At 46.3% G+C, this 16,837-nt stretch overlaps 1 protein-coding gene across 2 annotated transcripts; it reads left to right on the forward strand.

Moving 5' to 3' along the window:
* Positions 1-1,179: 1,179 nt before the first annotated feature.
* On the forward strand, positions 1,180-13,848 carry wasb (WASP actin nucleation promoting factor b). 2 transcript variants are annotated; one of them, XM_064299766.1, is made up of 11 exons: positions 1,180-1,497; positions 4,967-5,107; positions 5,595-5,681; positions 6,772-6,868; positions 8,208-8,249; positions 8,747-8,948; positions 9,238-9,280; positions 9,855-10,008; positions 10,313-10,614; positions 11,749-11,857; positions 12,654-13,848. In XM_064299766.1, exons 2-11 carry the CDS (start codon positions 4,997-4,999, stop codon positions 12,704-12,706), a joined length of 1,200 nt encoding a protein of 399 aa, XP_064155836.1. In that variant the 5' UTR covers positions 1,180-1,497; positions 4,967-4,996; the 3' UTR covers positions 12,707-13,848. The 2 variants fall into 2 exon arrangements, with proteins under 2 accessions (XP_064155836.1, XP_064155834.1); XM_064299764.1 differs by having other exon boundaries at positions 1,181-1,504.
* Positions 13,849-16,837: the final 2,989 nt, after the last annotated feature.

Below are 16,837 nucleotides of genomic sequence, written 5' to 3' on the forward strand. Positions count from 1 at the left end.
ACGGCAGAGAGTATCCAGGCCAGCCGGGACTCGAACCCAAAACCTCCTCCTCGTTGCGAGGCAGTACCAACCACTGTGCCACCATGCCATAGCTGCCCCATGGAGACAGGAGGCGCCCAGCACACCAGAGGAGCCCCTGCAGAATAACGGGGTTGGAGGAAACCCTCAATCTATGAATCAGATTTAATTTACGTTGCCCATTTCACGTAGGATCTGTCCCGACACGCTTCACGGTTAGCCCTGGCCTAAGCCCCCACAGAGCCAGGCAGGGGCAGCGGTGGCAGGGAAAAGCTCACAGAGGAGAACATGGGAAGGAACCTCGAAGGGAACCGCACTCGGTCCGGTGGCCCTTCCCCCCTCCCTGAAGCCCTCCCTCCCTTCCAGGAGGGGGCCACCCGGACCGACCCATGAACATCTGCTGCTTGGAGGGTTGAGTCTGCATCAGGGCTGGGCTAGGCTAGCTCTTGGGTTTGGAGACCTCCAGGTAAAGCAAGGGTAACCCTGCTGCTGGAAGTGTTGCTGGTGGGCCAGCAGGGGGCACTGTTCTTTTTGGACCAAGGCTAAAAAGCAGTTCCGCTGCGCAGTGGCATGGACGATGTGCTGCAGGGAACGCCGCTTTCCATCTCGGGCCCTTACCCCTGCAGTCCCGGCCTAATTTCCCACCCCACCCCGTCTGTTCGGCCGTATAATCGCCCCCCACGATACATGAGCTTTACGGTTCCCTCTCTCCAACCCCGCAGCTGTGCAGCGAGCGCTCCAGCACAAAATGGCTGCCGTCTCTCCTCCGAGTGGGCGGAGAACTTTGGTGGCGTTTGAGGTGAGGCCGTCTGTGTCGAAGTGTCTTTCATGCGTTGTGACAAACTATGTGAACGATGGCTCAGTACACACTCTGGGATGGAGTGAGTGCAGCACACAGAAGAAAAGAGGAGAATGGCCATGAAGAAGGAAATTAAGCAAACTGTGAACACATATCGAGGAAAGAGTGAATATTGGTTTCCCTGGAAACGCAGAGACTTGTGGCACCCAGAGACACTCCTGTTGAGGCCCCCGCATATCCTCCCCAGTGCAGTTACCCGAAACTCTGCTCTCCTCCCCCCCTCGCCGGTATGACTTCACATGAGTGTCCCACCCCCACCCCCACCCCGCCCTCCCATAAGCAGAAGATTCTAAACTTCGCTCTGCGGTGTTCCACTTCCTGTTTTGTGTCAGAGCTGACTGATCGCACAAGCTCAGGGAGAGCGGAAGAGCTTCTGCAGTCTGCCTGCCGCTCCCCACCCCAGCCAGCCAGAGTGAGAGAGAGGGCCGAACCTTTGGGATTACACCCGTCAGAGAGAGTGAGAGAAGGGCAAACCTTCGGGATTACACCTGTCAGAGAGAGAGAGCTTGTATCAGTGGCACCATGAGCCCGGGTTCGAAGGCCAAGGCCCAGAAGAACAGCCTGAGTGCCCTCCTCAACACCCAGGAGAGGGAGCAGCTGGAGGTGCAGCTGGGCCACAGGTGTGTGGTAAGTGCAGGTGGAGGTGGAGGGCTCAGGTACAATGTGCGACATACTGCACGTATCAACTTGGGAAAGTTCTTCCTATTCAACAGTAAAGGCTGAATCCAGGCCGGTGCATTTTCTAGTCATTATAAATGTCTGGAGACATATTCCTATTCATGCAACACTCTTTAGCAGTAGCTCTGTTTTAAGTTTTTATCACATGAGAACCGGGAGAATGTACAGGTGAAAATACACCGACTCTTCTCTTAGTGTTTGTGATCATGTGCAGTGTGTGTGCATGTGGTGTGTGTGTGTGCGTGTGTGTGCGTGTGTGCGTATGTGTGTGTGTGCATGTTAGCCAGTGGAAGGGGAATTAGTGCAATTAGACTCTTATGGAATTCATTAGATTACTGTGCGAGACAAAGCCACAGTCCCCATCAGTGATTATGCTAAAGAGGCTTAGAGTTGTTTAACCACAATGCTTCTGCATTACTGTACTGAGATGGTTTTATTCTTGCAGTGATGTGAACTGATGAGTCAGCTTGGTTTGCATCACGTGAGTGCTGTGGGTAACCTATACATAGGGGTTAAATTGGGATTTGGGAGGTGGGTGGACCCTGAGATCCGCTGGGAGGTGGGTGAAAAAAGGTACAAACCAATGAATGTCTCAGCTCAAAATAGTTGTGTCTTTAATGTATTGTGCACATAATTGTAATTAAGGAAAACAATGTTCTAAAAAGAATGTATGCTATTGACGCAAGCTGTCACATAAAATATTTCAAGTTTATTGAGTGTCACTAATGCTGAGAATTTTTTTTACCCACGGAAATAATCGGTCATCCTCCTCTTTTGTCCTCCCTTCCTTCCTCCTCAGTGGCGATTGGTGAGCTGAAAATCAGTGGGGCGCAAAACTTTCCTTTAAACTAATCATCGATCTCAAACTGTTTTAATTAATTTTCAGTGATTAACAAGCATGCAAACGATCTGACTAAGCAATTGGAAAGGGACACACAGCTTCTTCGCATTGTGTTAGGGAGATTAAATGATAAATGCGATTTAGAAAAATCTGTTTTAATCGCTAAGAAGTGCGGAATCTTCCCCTGATTTTCCTTGAGTATCAATACAATTAATCCACAAAATAGGCTACTCAATACTGTCATACTGTATATAGCCAGCTCTCCCCAAATAGGCAGTTTTAGCGAGTAGCCTAGGCATTATAGCCTACATTTATTTTCATCTGCAGTACGAAATTATGCACATTTTTAATCAACATTATTTGCAGATACATGCACTTTCTTTCTCCGCACTCGTATTCATGGCAAATATCTGCAATGCGTAAATTGTAAACAAAATTGAAGTGCAGGTTTTGTTTTTGCTGGTTATTCTGAAAGCTAACATGGTAGATAACAGACTGGTGTATCTTGTTTGTTAAGTGTAGACTACTTGGTGATTAAAACAGATTTTTTACAGATAAATTGAATTTATTTTTTATTACTACTTTACAAATTTATTACTAATGAAAACAGGTTGAGATCAATGATTAGTTTAAAGGAAAGTTTTGCGCCCACCAATTTTCAGCTCACCAGTCACCGCTTCTAAAACGTTATGTATGTGGGAAATATGAAATCCTAGCTTAGCTGCTGACCAGCAACCTGATTTTGCTCAAGCAATCAAAGTTGCAGTTAATAATAGCCGGCGTTCGTGGGGGCTGTTTATTCATCTCTCTTTAAAATGTTGCATAGATGAAATTACATGTTAATGAAATTACCTACCGCGTCCGCTTCCAAACAATCAAGACAATAAACAATATTTTTCTTTCTGTTCCTGTCTGTATAAACGACTGTTCCTCCTAAGTTTTTTTTCTTCGGATTTTTGATTGAGCGAATAACTGGCTAGAGGGAACACATGGACTGGAGCATACGACAAATGGACTGGATTGTCATAGTTATTTGTAAAACTGCTGGTCAAAATTATTTATTTATTTACCAAAGGTGGGTCGACGCCGTCCACCTGCGTCCACCCCCAATTTAACCCCTGCCTATGCATTTCTAAAAACGGGCTGCTGCGTCAATCACAACGTTCAAAAAAAGATTTCCTATTTCCTTAGCAACCAGTACTTCCCATTTACGTGCATTGTCAGCGGCTGCACCACAGATTAAGATGCAATCAGCTGCAGCAGTCTCAGACAGCAGGTTCATACAGCCGTCTGAATGCCCTGTAATGCAGGCGATCCCTGTACTCCCTACAAATGGCATGTACAGAACAGAATCTAATTATCAACTAAATTTGGTTAATTGGTTGGTAGAGTAACTAAGGGGGCAATTACTTTTTTCACATGGGTAATATGGGTGTTTGATAACTTTTTTCATTAAATAAATGAAATAATAATTTAAAATAGATATTTTGTGTTTACTTAGGTTTCCTTTTTCTAATATGCCATTTTGTCTGAAGATATGGAAAAAAAAACCAAGTATGCAAAATCAGGAAGGGGGGCTAATACTGTGTGGCACTGTAGTTCCATAGGCCACTCCAAGGCAGCTTGTTTGGCTGCACAGAAAGCAGCACAGTTTCTGCTCACACGATTGAGAACCCTGGGGTGGAACTGGCATGGTGATGTCACTGCACGATTTGAATGCTGGGAAATGTAGGAACATAAGAAAGTGATTTATATGATTAACATAGTCCTGGGTTTATGAAGAGGAGCCTATTGTAGTGTAGCTGAAACCCATGTATGCGAGCATATGTGACTGCAAGATGCAGTTTATCTTCAGGAGAATGGGGTGAACTGCATGGTCATTAAGTCTCTGTGCGAGGCATGAGTTCTGGTTAATTAAATTTAGTATTAATTTACATACCAGTAATTTAACTGCTGGGTCAACAAGACGTTTCCAGCATCCAAACATAGCTACAGCAAACGAAACTGAGGACACTTCCTGACCACTAAAAGCAGAGCATGTGATTGGTTCAGCCATGGACAAACACAGCAAAGCACTCTTTTCTCTGAAGGCAGTGTGTGTGCATGTGTGTTTGTGTGTGTGTGTGTGTGTGTTTGTGTGAAGCAGTCTTTTCTCTGAAGGCAGTGTTTCCACATGCAGACATCACTGTGAGACTCAAAAACTGCTGCTGACACTACCCACCCCAAAACACACTCACTCCCTGTGTGAGTGTGTGCTTGTGTTTATGTATGTGTGTTAATCTGAAACAATGGTGTGTCTGTTGGGATCAGGGACACAGAAACAGGAAGGTGTCTCTGTGTCTCAGTGTTCCTTCAGTTTGTACAGCTAAAAAACTGCCACCAGAAGAACTGAAACTAAGTAGACAAAATGTTAAGTGTTTAAAAAACAGAAATTGTTTGAGGTACATACCAAATCTGCAGTTATGCAAAGCGCTGTGCTGATGCAATACGGGCTTGCAGCAGAACGGTGCAGAAAAATGCAGGCGTGGTCAAGTCACACGGCTGACAGGAGTGTTGCCCTCTGCCTGCAGGCGGTCGCTACTGCGGTGGTGCAGCTGTACATGGCCCTGCCCCACAGCCCCGCCCTCTGGAGCCTGCAGCACATCGGGGTGGTGTGCTTCATCAGGGACAACCCCCGCCGCGGCTACTTCATCCGCCTCTTCGACGTCAAGGTACCCCGACACCCGGCCGACACCCCCCAATCTCCGCCCACCTGCTCGTACACGGCCACTCCCCACGGTCTCTCTCGCCCTGAAAACCGGCAAACCGGCAAACCGGCAAACGGACCACACTGTACACAATACAAGCACATGCAATCCACTACTCCTCTCAACAGCAAAGACAATTTTCCCAAGGTGTCCCCAATTATTGATTGATTGATTGGCCCAGAATGCACATACTGAATTCACAGTCATCTGATCTTCTGCTCGTCTGTCAATATGCAAGGCTGGGCTTCAGAAAAAGAAAGCAGTAAAAAGGAAAACAGGAATGTATCGTCATAATGTGTGTGTGTACGTGTGTGTGTGTGCGTGTGTGTGTGTGTGTGCATGTGTGTGCGTGTATGTGTGCATGTGTGTGTGCGTGTGCATGTGTGTGTACGTGTGTGCGTGTGTGTGTGTGCATGTGTGTGTGCATATGTGTGTGTGCATGTGTTTTCAGGAAGGAAAGCAGGTGTGGGAGCAGGAGTTGTATAACCAGATGGAGTACTATAGTCCTCGGCCATTCTTCCACACTTTCAGCGCAGACGTGAGTACAGAACTACAGTACACGCTGTTAATGCAGGTTCAAGGGTAAAGGGTCAAGGGTTACAGGTCATCCACTCTCATGCGGCTCATGCATCCTGTGCTCACATGCTGCTGATGATGTAAGTCTAGTATGCTTATGAAATGCTTACTTTTACAATGTGGTCTTGAGCAAGAACATGAACTAAAAGTGGCTCCAAACAGTTTGTGCTTCTTTGGTTGAGGACAGTGATTTTGACCACAAACCCAAGAAATCAACTGGAGACATACAGATGGGTGACAAATTAAACAAATAACCTGAATAAATCTGTGGAGAAACATGATGAATGCAGATGCTTTCATAAAGGTGTACTGCATGATATAATTAAGCAATCAACACCCGATCTGGCTCTATGGCATGTAAGGAAACACTGAGCAGGCCCAGTTGATCTCGTTTTTGGATCAAGATGGCAAGAGGAAAACATCTAAGTGACTTTGAAAGAAGGTCCATTATTGGGGCAATTATGGCAGTCACTCAGTCACAAAGACTGCTCAGCTAGCTACTGAACAGACTAAAGTGACATCTGCATTTATATTTATGGAAAAGACATCAGTAAATAGGATCAGAAATTGTGGTGGAAAGCGCACATGTGATGACCGTGATGCTTGTGTAGTTGTGCAATATGATGTGAATCATATGCTGTAGCCTTCACAGTCACCAGATCTCAACTCAGTTGAACGCCTATGGGAGATTTTGGAGATTGTTTAGACAGCGCTCTCCACCACCATCATCAATACACCAAATGAGGGAATATCTTGGAAGAACGGTGTTCCGTCCCTCCAGTGGAGATCCAGAGACTTGCAGAATCTATGCCGTGGTGCATTGAAGCTGTTCTGGCAGCTCATGGTGGCCCAACACCTTACAAAGACACTTTATGTTGGTTTTTCCTTTAATTTGCCACACGTTTGTACATGAAACTGCAGTATTGCTAAAAACTTCAGAAACTGAATCGATGTGTGGATCTGATTTATTTATCTACGTATTTTGACTATGGTTCAGTTCCGTCTCTATACGGAAGGGGCGGGACTAATCGCTGCTCTATTTCCTGCCGCAGGACTGCCAGGTGGGCCTGAACTTCACATGTGAACAGGAAGCAGAAGCTTTCAGAGAAACAGTGGAGGAGAAGATCCAGCAGAGGGCCAATCGTCAAGGTAGGCCACATCCACATCTACAGGTACATCATAACCACACCCACAGGTCGGTTACATCCATACCCACAGGTACATCATAACCACGCCCACTGTTGGGTCATATCCACACCTACAGGTACATCATAACCACACCCACAGTAAGTCACATCCACACCCACAGGTACATCATAACCACACCCACAGTAAGTCACATCCACACCCACAGGTACATCATAACCACACCCACAGTTGCTCACATCCATACCTACAGGTACATCATAACCACACCCACAGTAAGTCACATCCACACCAACAGGTACATCATAAGCACACCCAAAGTAGCTCACATCCACACCTACAGGTACATCATAACCACACCCACAGTAAGTCACATCCACACCCACTCCCACAGGCACATCATAACCGCACCCACAGTAGCTCACATCCACACCTACAGGTACATCATGACCACACCCACAGTAGCTCACATCCACATCTACAGGTACATCATAACCTACCTGTGGGTGTGGCGATTATCTACCTGTATGTGTGGTTATGACCCATCATAATCTCACACACACAGGTGGGTCATAACCACACATACAGGTAGATCATCGGCACACCCACAGGTAGGACACATGAACAGATACAGGTCACTGGTGCCAATGTGCTGCGAGTGTTGTGACAGGAATGATTTTGTGACTCACAGGAAGCTGCTGTCTGTCTGTCTGTTTCGTGGAACAGAAACTGGCTCCTGACGCAGAGACGTCTCTCTCTCTCTCTCTCTTCCTCTCTCTGGGTCCTCTGTTTCTGTCCCTCCTCCCTCACAGAAAAGACAGCTTCCTCCTTGCAGTGAACCTTATGCACCTCCATCTCTTTGGTGCTTTCCTGTCCTACATTTCCTCATCTGACCTCATAACAGGAAGTGAACAGAGACCGCACATGCGCCAACGTCATTTCGTTCTGGCAGAACACTGCACGTGAAACTATCCACAGCAGGAAAGCAGAATGACGGCGGCCGACAGCCTATTAGTAAACTGTTGTTTCTGAACGGTGTTTCATGTACGTTGGCTGGGCGCTAAACTGCAGTGTGTACAACTTTAATTTTACTCACCTCCTTACTCACCTCCTCACGTGCAGTACTAGGCCACTAGTACTGTGGAAATGGTTGATAGTGGATTAATTAGACTGTGTAGAAAATGGCGGACGTGGATGACAATGGGTCGAGTGTGTAGGGGACTGTGTCTCTCACAGACTGTGCAATGGGTCGAGTGTGTAGGGGACAGTATCTCTCACAGTCTCGTTGCTCTGCTTGTCAGAAGCTCGTCCCAACCCTCCCAATCCTGTGTTCTCTCTTCAGATAACAGAGGGCCGCCACCGCCCCCGCCACCCCACCCTAACGGTGAGTTCAGCCCTGCAGACAGACCCGTCGCACAGAGACAACTCACAGAGTCCTGTCACAGACAACGGTCGCAGACCGGGAGCAACGTCAGACCTCCATTCATCTCACAGACAGACAGACTCCTCTCGTACACTGACCTCACAGTGGGGCCTCTAACAAAAATAAATAAATAAATAAATAAATAAATAAAAATCACTACCTCAAATGTAGATGAACTGATGATTATTATTATTTACCTTTTTTGTGTCCCATAATTTCACAATAATTTGCCATTATTATTATTATTATTATTATTTTGTTAGAATTCACTGATTGCCCATCTATGTGTTCGGATGTGTTGCAGTGTGCAACGTGTAATTATCCTACCAATAAAGCATTTTGAATTTGAATCTGAATCTGATTTTACAACAAAATGCTGCATTTCTGCTGTATAACCACATGATCTCATGTCTTCCCTGTATGACTCCAGTGCTTACACATTCACTCTGTTCCATCAGGACCATCCCCAGGGAATTCTGGGAGCCCGCGAACAGTTGACATCCCGAACCCGGACATCCAGGCGTCGCGCTACCGGTCGACGTCCATCCCAACACCCGCACCCGCCTGCATCAGCATGGCTAAAAATGACAAGAAGAAGAAGAAGGATAAGGGCCGGCCCAAACTGACCAAGGCTGACATCGGCGCCCCCAGTGGCTTTAAGTGGGTACTGCAGAGTGGAGAGAGGGTTAGAGTTACATGTACTGCTGATAGATGTGATGTAGCTGTGAATGTAGTCCTAATATAGTTATGCTACAGTCATGACATGATCGTGATATAGTCCTGACAGCTGCGACATGCAAGATTTTTGACGGTTGCAAAGGCACTTCCTGGTATTGCTGCGCTTTGGTGTCATTTACAGTGTACTATGATTGGTTGATACTTGCAGTGTGTTTCAGGTGATGCTGTGATTGGTCGAGGTTCACAGTCTCTGTTCTTTTCCTGTCTCCAGGCACATCACTCATGTTGGGTGGGACCCGAACTCAGGATTTGATGTAAGATTATTATTATAAGTCTGTGCTGGACTGCATTGTGCAAAGATTCACACAGACATACGTCTTTGTCTTAATATAAGAAGTGTGGGGGATGTGGTTTCACAGCTCTGTGACAACCATGGTGTCCTCACCGACCTAGGCTGTGTCCGGAACAGCCTACTTGCCTCCTATTGAGTATACGAATTGTCTACAGTTTGTATACTCAATAGTTCGCAAGTAAGCCTGCAGCGAGGCCAGGCTTAATCGCCCAATCTGTTCTGGCTGTATGGGAGCAAATCCCTGCAGCAATGCTCCTAGTATACTATGCATCCAGTATAAAGCCTTCCCAGAAGAGTGGAGGTCGTTATAGCAGCAAATAGCGGACTAACCCCATATTATACAGCTTGTATACTCAATAGTAGGCAAGTAGGCCGTTCTGGACACGGCCGTAGAGCGGGAGATCTTCAGCGTGGAGCCGCAGGACCGCGCTCCTCGCCCCTTACAGCCGGTTTTAAACCCGCCGTGCTGGATGTGCGCGCGTTGTCATGGTGACCGCGGTGCTCTAACCTTGTCCCGTCCCGCTGTCGGTCACCAGACCAACAACCTGGACCCGGACCTGAAGAAGCTGTTCTCCTGTGCCGGGATCAGCGAAGATCAGCTCACCGACGCGGAGACCTCCAAGCTCATCTACGAGTTCATCGAGAGCTCCGGGGGGCTGGAGGCCGTCAAAGAGGAGATGAGGAAACAAGGTTCTTCCGCCCGCGTCCGTCCATCTGTCTGTCTGTCTGTCTGTCTGTGCTGTTTCGTACCTTCAATTGCGTCAGTCAGCGAACCTATCAAATATCACCAACAAATCCTAACAATTTCAGTTCAAAGTGACTTATTAGCATGGCATTGCTAGTAAGTAAAGATAACAAATGACAACCACATGCCACAAATGAGCCTCTCTCACTCTCTCTTCTCTTCTCTCTCCCCCTCCCTCTCACTCTCCCTCTCTCTCTCTCTCTCTCTCATTCTCCCTCCCTTGCCCTCTCTCTCTCTCTTTCCCTCCAGGACCCCCTCCAGGTCGTCCCGCTGCCCCCCCTGCTCGGGGACAGTCGCCCCGCGGTCCGAGCTCCTCTTCGAATCGTGGACTCCCTCCCCCCCCTCCTCCCGGTCAGCCTCGCTCTGGGAGTGCCCCCCCTCCCCCTCCACCGCCCCCACCCCCTCCTCCACCCCCCTGTGCTGCGGGCCTCCCCCCTCCACCTGGGGGTGGCTGTGCTCCCCCACCCCTCCCAACCCAATGCGGAGGCGGGGGCGGGGGCGGGCGAGGGACCCTGCTAGACCAGATCCGCATGGGGACCAAGCTGAAAAATGTGAGCAGAGCATTCAACTGTGCACCTGTGCACCTCAGTAACTGCGTACCTGTGTAGTAACTCTGTGCCTGTTTCTCAGTAACTGTGTACCTGAATAATTACTGCTTACCTATGCTTCTAGGGGAATTGTGCGTCTGCGTTCTTCAGTAATTGTGTGTCTGTTCCTCCGTAGCTGTGCACCTGCGTGCCTTGTTTTGAACCCGTTCCCCAAGCGTGTCCCCTCCCCCAGCTCAGCCTTCCTATAGCTCCCTAATGCTCTCACTAGCCCAGCTGAACCCCAGTCAGCCCACGCACTACAGCCAGCCGCTAAAGCTCTCGGGACAGGATGCTAATCTAATGGTGTATTGTGTGGTGGGGATGCTGAGGGTGCAATCCAAAAGGAGAAATAAAAGGGGGTAGGCACAGTTTTAAGTAGGGCAACCCCCCCCCTTTCCAGCCCAGTCCTCAGGCCTCAGAGTCCTACAGTGTCAGGATTTGACTGATTTTTACTCAAGTAAAATGTGGTGGATGAAAAAAGGTAGAAAAAAAACAAAAAGGAATGAACTTGGGTAAAGCAGATGGGTGAAGACGATAGTCTGAGGGAGAAGCTGGCATTTGGGGCAGAAGCAAAACAAATACATACGCCAGACGTATGATATGTATGATATGGGGATAATGCTGACCGAGGGGGGGAGGAATTTGCGGACTCCGAACTGGAGGTTCGGTTTTACGGGTACATTTGTGCCATGCACTCACGGTGCCAAAGAAAAACTATCCCCCCCAAAAAAAACGGGTCTTTTATTTTTGCACCCGTGATTTCCTCTTAAAGTAAGCCAAACTGGGTGGGAAAAAATGCAAATCTGGCAACCCTACTACCTCTCCCATCCCTGACCCCACCCCCCTTTTGAGCCTGTGCCAAAAGAAGGGAGGAACCACCCCACTGGGTCTTACCTCCTGCAGACCATGCCAAAATAAAAACGGAAGATGCAACGGAAGATGTACATGTGGAATTTGAAAATGGTCTGAGCCCCAGGGTTTCACGACCTTGATAAGTAGACACAGGTGTCTCAGGTGTACCGACACCGGCCCTTTTTCGGATGAGACTGGACGCCCCTGCCCCATGCCCTCAGTAACTGTGCGCCTGCGCCCCCCCAGGTCCCAGACAGCCCTGAGTCCCACCCCCCCGAGGACGAGAGCAGCGAGGGCATCGTGGGAGCTCTGATGATGGTCATGCAGAAGAGGAGCAAAGTCATCCACTCCTCCGGTAAAAAATCACCCATTACATCACATTACATTACATCACAGGCACTTAGCCGATGCTCTTAAGCCTGATTTATACCTCGTCGCACGACCCTTGCGACAAGTGTCACATGACAAAAATGATGTATTTTCAACAGAAAATGGTGTCGCGCACCTCTAGAATTTTGTTATGTCGCAGAACTTCATACTTTGTCGTGCAGTGCTGATTGGACAGCCAGATTTCACTGAGCGCTGCCATATTTTCAGAAATGTAACGTTAAACTGTCAAACAAACTCACACGAGTTCGGCGTTTTGTTACCATAGAGACAACAGAACCCTCATGAGAGAGCTTTGCAGAAGTATAAATGCAAAACGTCGTGCGACACTTTCATTTTTGACGCAAGGGTCGTGCGACAAAGTATAAATCAGGCTTCATCCAGAGCGACATACACAACTTTTTACACAGCATTTACATTGCATCCATTTATACAGCTGGATAGATACTGAAGCAGTGCAGTTTAAGTATCTTGCTCAAGTGTTAAATGGCAGTGTCCTACCCGGGACCTGTGACCTTTAGGTTACAAGACCAGCTCCTTACCCATTATACTACCACCCCTTCCTCAGTCACTACTGTAGTAATCTCCATCCTGGGCAATGATAAGCCAATCAGACCAGTGAAAACCATGCAAAAGCATGCTTCACATGCAAATGGCTACTGTACTGGAAAAACAAGAGCAAGGGAGGAGGCGGGAATACCTCACACTGCAGCGAATCACAACCTCTCCGTTCCTCTCTTCACCCCTCTTTCTTTTCTTTTCAGAGGGGGAGGATGACGACGGTGATGATGATGAAGACGATGATTGGGATGACTGATAAATCTGTTTTTATTCTTCCTCCTGTAATGCCAAGTCCTCCTGAAATCTGCTGTGCCTCACTAGCGTGTGTGTGTGTGTGTGTGAGACAAACTGCATTTTAAAAATGATTTCATTTATTTTATGAAAAAAATTATCAAACACCCATATTATCCATGTGAAAAGGTAATGTCTTCTAAACCAATTAACTACATTTTATGGATAATTAGAACGCAGCCAGACCTGTTGAATTAGAACACGTATTTTACCACTGCTAACCAGGAGAAACAACTATGCTCATTTTACATTTGTAAAAAAAAAAAAAAAAAAAAAAAGCACCTGGATGCTCTTGGGATAATGTTCTATGGACAGAGCAGTCAAAAGTGGAACCTTTTTTTTGGATGACATGGGTCTCATTGTATCTGACATAAAGCAAATACAGCATTTTACAGTAAGAACATCATACCAACAGTCAAACAGGGTGGTGGTAGTATGATGGTTTGGGGATACTTTGCTGCCTAGGGACCTGGACGATCTGTCATTACTGAAGGAAGAATGAATTTGATTCTGTACCAGAAACTTCTTAAGGAGAATGTCCGGTCATCTGTCTGTGAGCTAAAGCTATAGTGTAACTGGGTTACATAGCAAAACAATGATCCAAAGCACAAAAGCAAGTCCATATCTGAATGGCTGAAACTAAATTTTTTGCAGAGGCCTAGTCAAAGTCCTGACTTGAACCCAATAGAGATGCTGTAGCTGAAATGAGCCCATCATGCCTGAAAACTGCTAATTTGTGTGAATTAAAGCAGTTCTGCAAAGAAGAGTGGGCTATAATTACTCCACAGAAATGTGGAAGACCAATATCAAATTATAGAAAGTGTCTGATTGCAGTTGTTGCTGATAAAGGCAGTCCAACCAGTTAAGTTAAATGATAAATCTTTATCATTAATTTAAAAAAATGTGTTTTGTTTTTATTCAGTTTCCCTTTGTCTAATATTACATTTTGTCTATAGATCAGTTTGACAAATATGCAATAATAAAGGAAATCAAGAAGGGGGCAAATACTTTTTCAGGGCACTGATCTGTACAAGACTTCAATCACAGATCAGCAATGTATATGAGCAGCCCTGTAATAAACAATAAATAATAATCATACTGACAAAATCTGAGGGTGACTACAAATTTATTAAACTACACAGATATGAAACTACATAAATGGCTGCTCGATGGCTCAGCATGTTGAGCCAGCACTCCGTTGTCTGGTATCAAATCTGGACCGTGCCAGTGCTGGCTGTGGCTGGGCATCGCAACTGAACGCAGCTTTGCACAGGAGGGAGGGATACAGTCCGTGGGGACGACTCGTGTCACACCGCTCCCCAGCGACCCCTGCTGGCCAGTCGAGCCCCACCAGCCTACCTGAAGCCGAGCTTAGAGTTTTCTCTGACTTGGCTCAGCAAGCACAACTTCTGGACCCGTGGAGTGCAAAGAATTTAAAAACCACAAAGGATGCCCATTCCCCAAGTTTATAAAACATATTTATTATCTCTATACAAACTCCCAAAACGAAACATTTTTATAATAAAATAATATTAATTACAATCAAATCTTATGAAATAGAAGCTAGCAAAAATACAACTACGAACACGAAAGGAAAGTGAAGCGGACACAGTTAATTTAGTCCAGAGAGAAAGAATGGGGAGGAGAGAGAAAGAGAGAGAGAAAGGGGGAGGGAGAGCTACAGAAAAAGACAGAGGGAGGGAGGGAGAGAGAGAGAGAGAGAGAGAGAGTGCGTGTTTCTCATGGGTGGAGTGCTGCCACTCCAGGTTGATAGGTTGGTGCTGGTCCAGGACAGAAATGTATTTCCCAGAAAGGCAGCGCTGTGTGTGTGTGTGTGTGTGTGTGCGGGTGCATGCGTGTTTGTGTATGTGTGAGAGTGTGTGCGGGTGCATGCGTGTGTGTGTGTATGTGTGCTCGGGGGGGGGTGCAGTCAGAGGGTCTAGGAGACGATACAGGCCATGTACTCACCACTGCTGTGGGAGGGTGAAGGTTTTGCTTGGGTTTTTTTCAGGAAAACATCATTTAAGCTGATTGGAGGGGTGGGGGTTCTGGCAAACATCTTCCAATCATAGCTACATTATTGCCTATACAGCTTTGTGCACAGAAAGTCCTCAACACACTGTAAAATCTCAGGACCATCTCGCTCCCCCTGTAAGGGGACTTTCTACCAGCAGGAGGAAATATGGCAACCCACACATCTGATTAATATTTTGGTAAAAATTATATTCTACAGAAAGGGCAGAGAGGCAGATTCCTCTGGAGAACTCTGGTCTGGTCTCTATACTGGATAATCATTATCAAAACAACATTAAACAAAAATAAGAATTTACATTGTATGCTGGAATGGTCTGAAATAGATAAAAATCACAGGTAGGAACAGAACTGAAAATATTTGAGCATCTGGACAAGCAGAATGGATACAAGCATTATGTGGCTGCACCAAGGGGTATTTAAATGATTTATAACCCAATAACACTTCTACAGTATACAAGCATGAACAGCCAAGTCAGTACAGCGTGGCAACATTTTCATGCATAACTGTGTTCCAAAATAGCCGACCTCTTCCCTCAAAGCCCATTTCTATGAATACTGGTCCTGTTAATTAATACACACATTAATGCCTGCACACCCCCATCTCAATAGCTCATAACCTACAGGAATACATACACTGTCGAAACACATTCATCATGGTGCGATAATAATAATAACATGGTTTTAGTACCATTTAAAATGTTCTAATGCACGTGCACCGCAAACTGCAGGTCATTTATGAAACTCCTGCAACACCCCACCCTGGCAGACAGGGGGAGCAAATTACCCCGTAATGTCCAGTTTCGAGTAGGAGAAGGAGAAAAAAAAAAAAAAAAACTTTTCAGCAATAAAAATGTAATATTGAGTGGTGCATTGTGGGATGGGATTGTGGTGATTCTGTGCTTTACAGGACTACCAGAACATTCACCATGTATTTCCCGTAATGTAGCAAAACTAGAGCCAACAAAAACAAAAAAAAGTCTACCTAAATGGTGACAATACACCTGATAAATATACATGCACTTTAAAATGTAGCCATTCATTGCAAATAACAAAAAAAACAAAAAACAAATTCCGTTGTTTTATACAAGAACGCTATTGTCAAGGTTTTTAGTTTAAAACATTTAAAAACAATACAAATTCTTATCACAACTTATTTACAATTTTTTTTATTTTTTATTATTATTTGATTTTGGCAATTGAGATGATGGAGATCATTTTTGGTCCAAAATCTGTTCTGTATCACCAGAGAACACTGAAAATGCTCTGTGACCATGCCATGAACGCACCAGGCATGTACTGTGAACACATAGTGAACGCTGTGGCAGTGTACTGGGAATGCACTGCGAATAGAGAACGCACCGTGTAGAATGCAATGTAGCGGTGCAGAACGCACTGTAGCCGTGTAGAACGCACTGTGGTTGTGTAGAACTCACTGTGGTCATGTAGAACGCACTGTAGCAATGTAGTACGCACTGTAGTGGTGTAGAACGCAATGTAGCCATGTAGTGTGCACTGTAGCGTATAGAAGCATGTAACGTAGAATGCAGGCTGTAAACCACGTGCATGTAGACACTGGCAGTGCAAGTGCACTGTGCGGTAGAACGCACTGTACGGTAATCGTGTCAGAACGACTGACACTGTAGCGGTGTAGAACGCACTGTAGCCGTGTAGAACGCACTGTGGCCTTGTAGAATGCACTGTAGCAATGTAGTATGCACTGTAGCGGTGTAGAACACTCAGTGGCCTTGTAGAACGCACTGGGGCCGTGTAAAATGCACTGTAGCCGTGTAGAACGCAATGTAGCAGTGTAGCACACACTGTAGCCGTGTAGAATGCACTGGGCCATTTAGAACGCACTGTTGCCGTGTAGACGCACTGTAGCCGGGTAGAACGCACTGTAGCGGTGTAGAACACAGTGTGGCTGTGTAGAACGCACTGTTGCCGTGTAGAATGCAGAGCGCACTGTAGCGGTGTAGAACGCACTGTGCCCGTGTAGAATGCAGAGCGCACTGTAGTGGTGTAGAATGCACTGTGGCCGTGTAGAACGCACTGTAGCCGTTTA

This window comes from Anguilla rostrata, chromosome 11 (assembly GCF_018555375.3).
Source record: "Anguilla rostrata isolate EN2019 chromosome 11, ASM1855537v3, whole genome shotgun sequence".
NCBI lineage: Eukaryota > Metazoa > Chordata > Actinopteri > Anguilliformes > Anguillidae > Anguilla > Anguilla rostrata.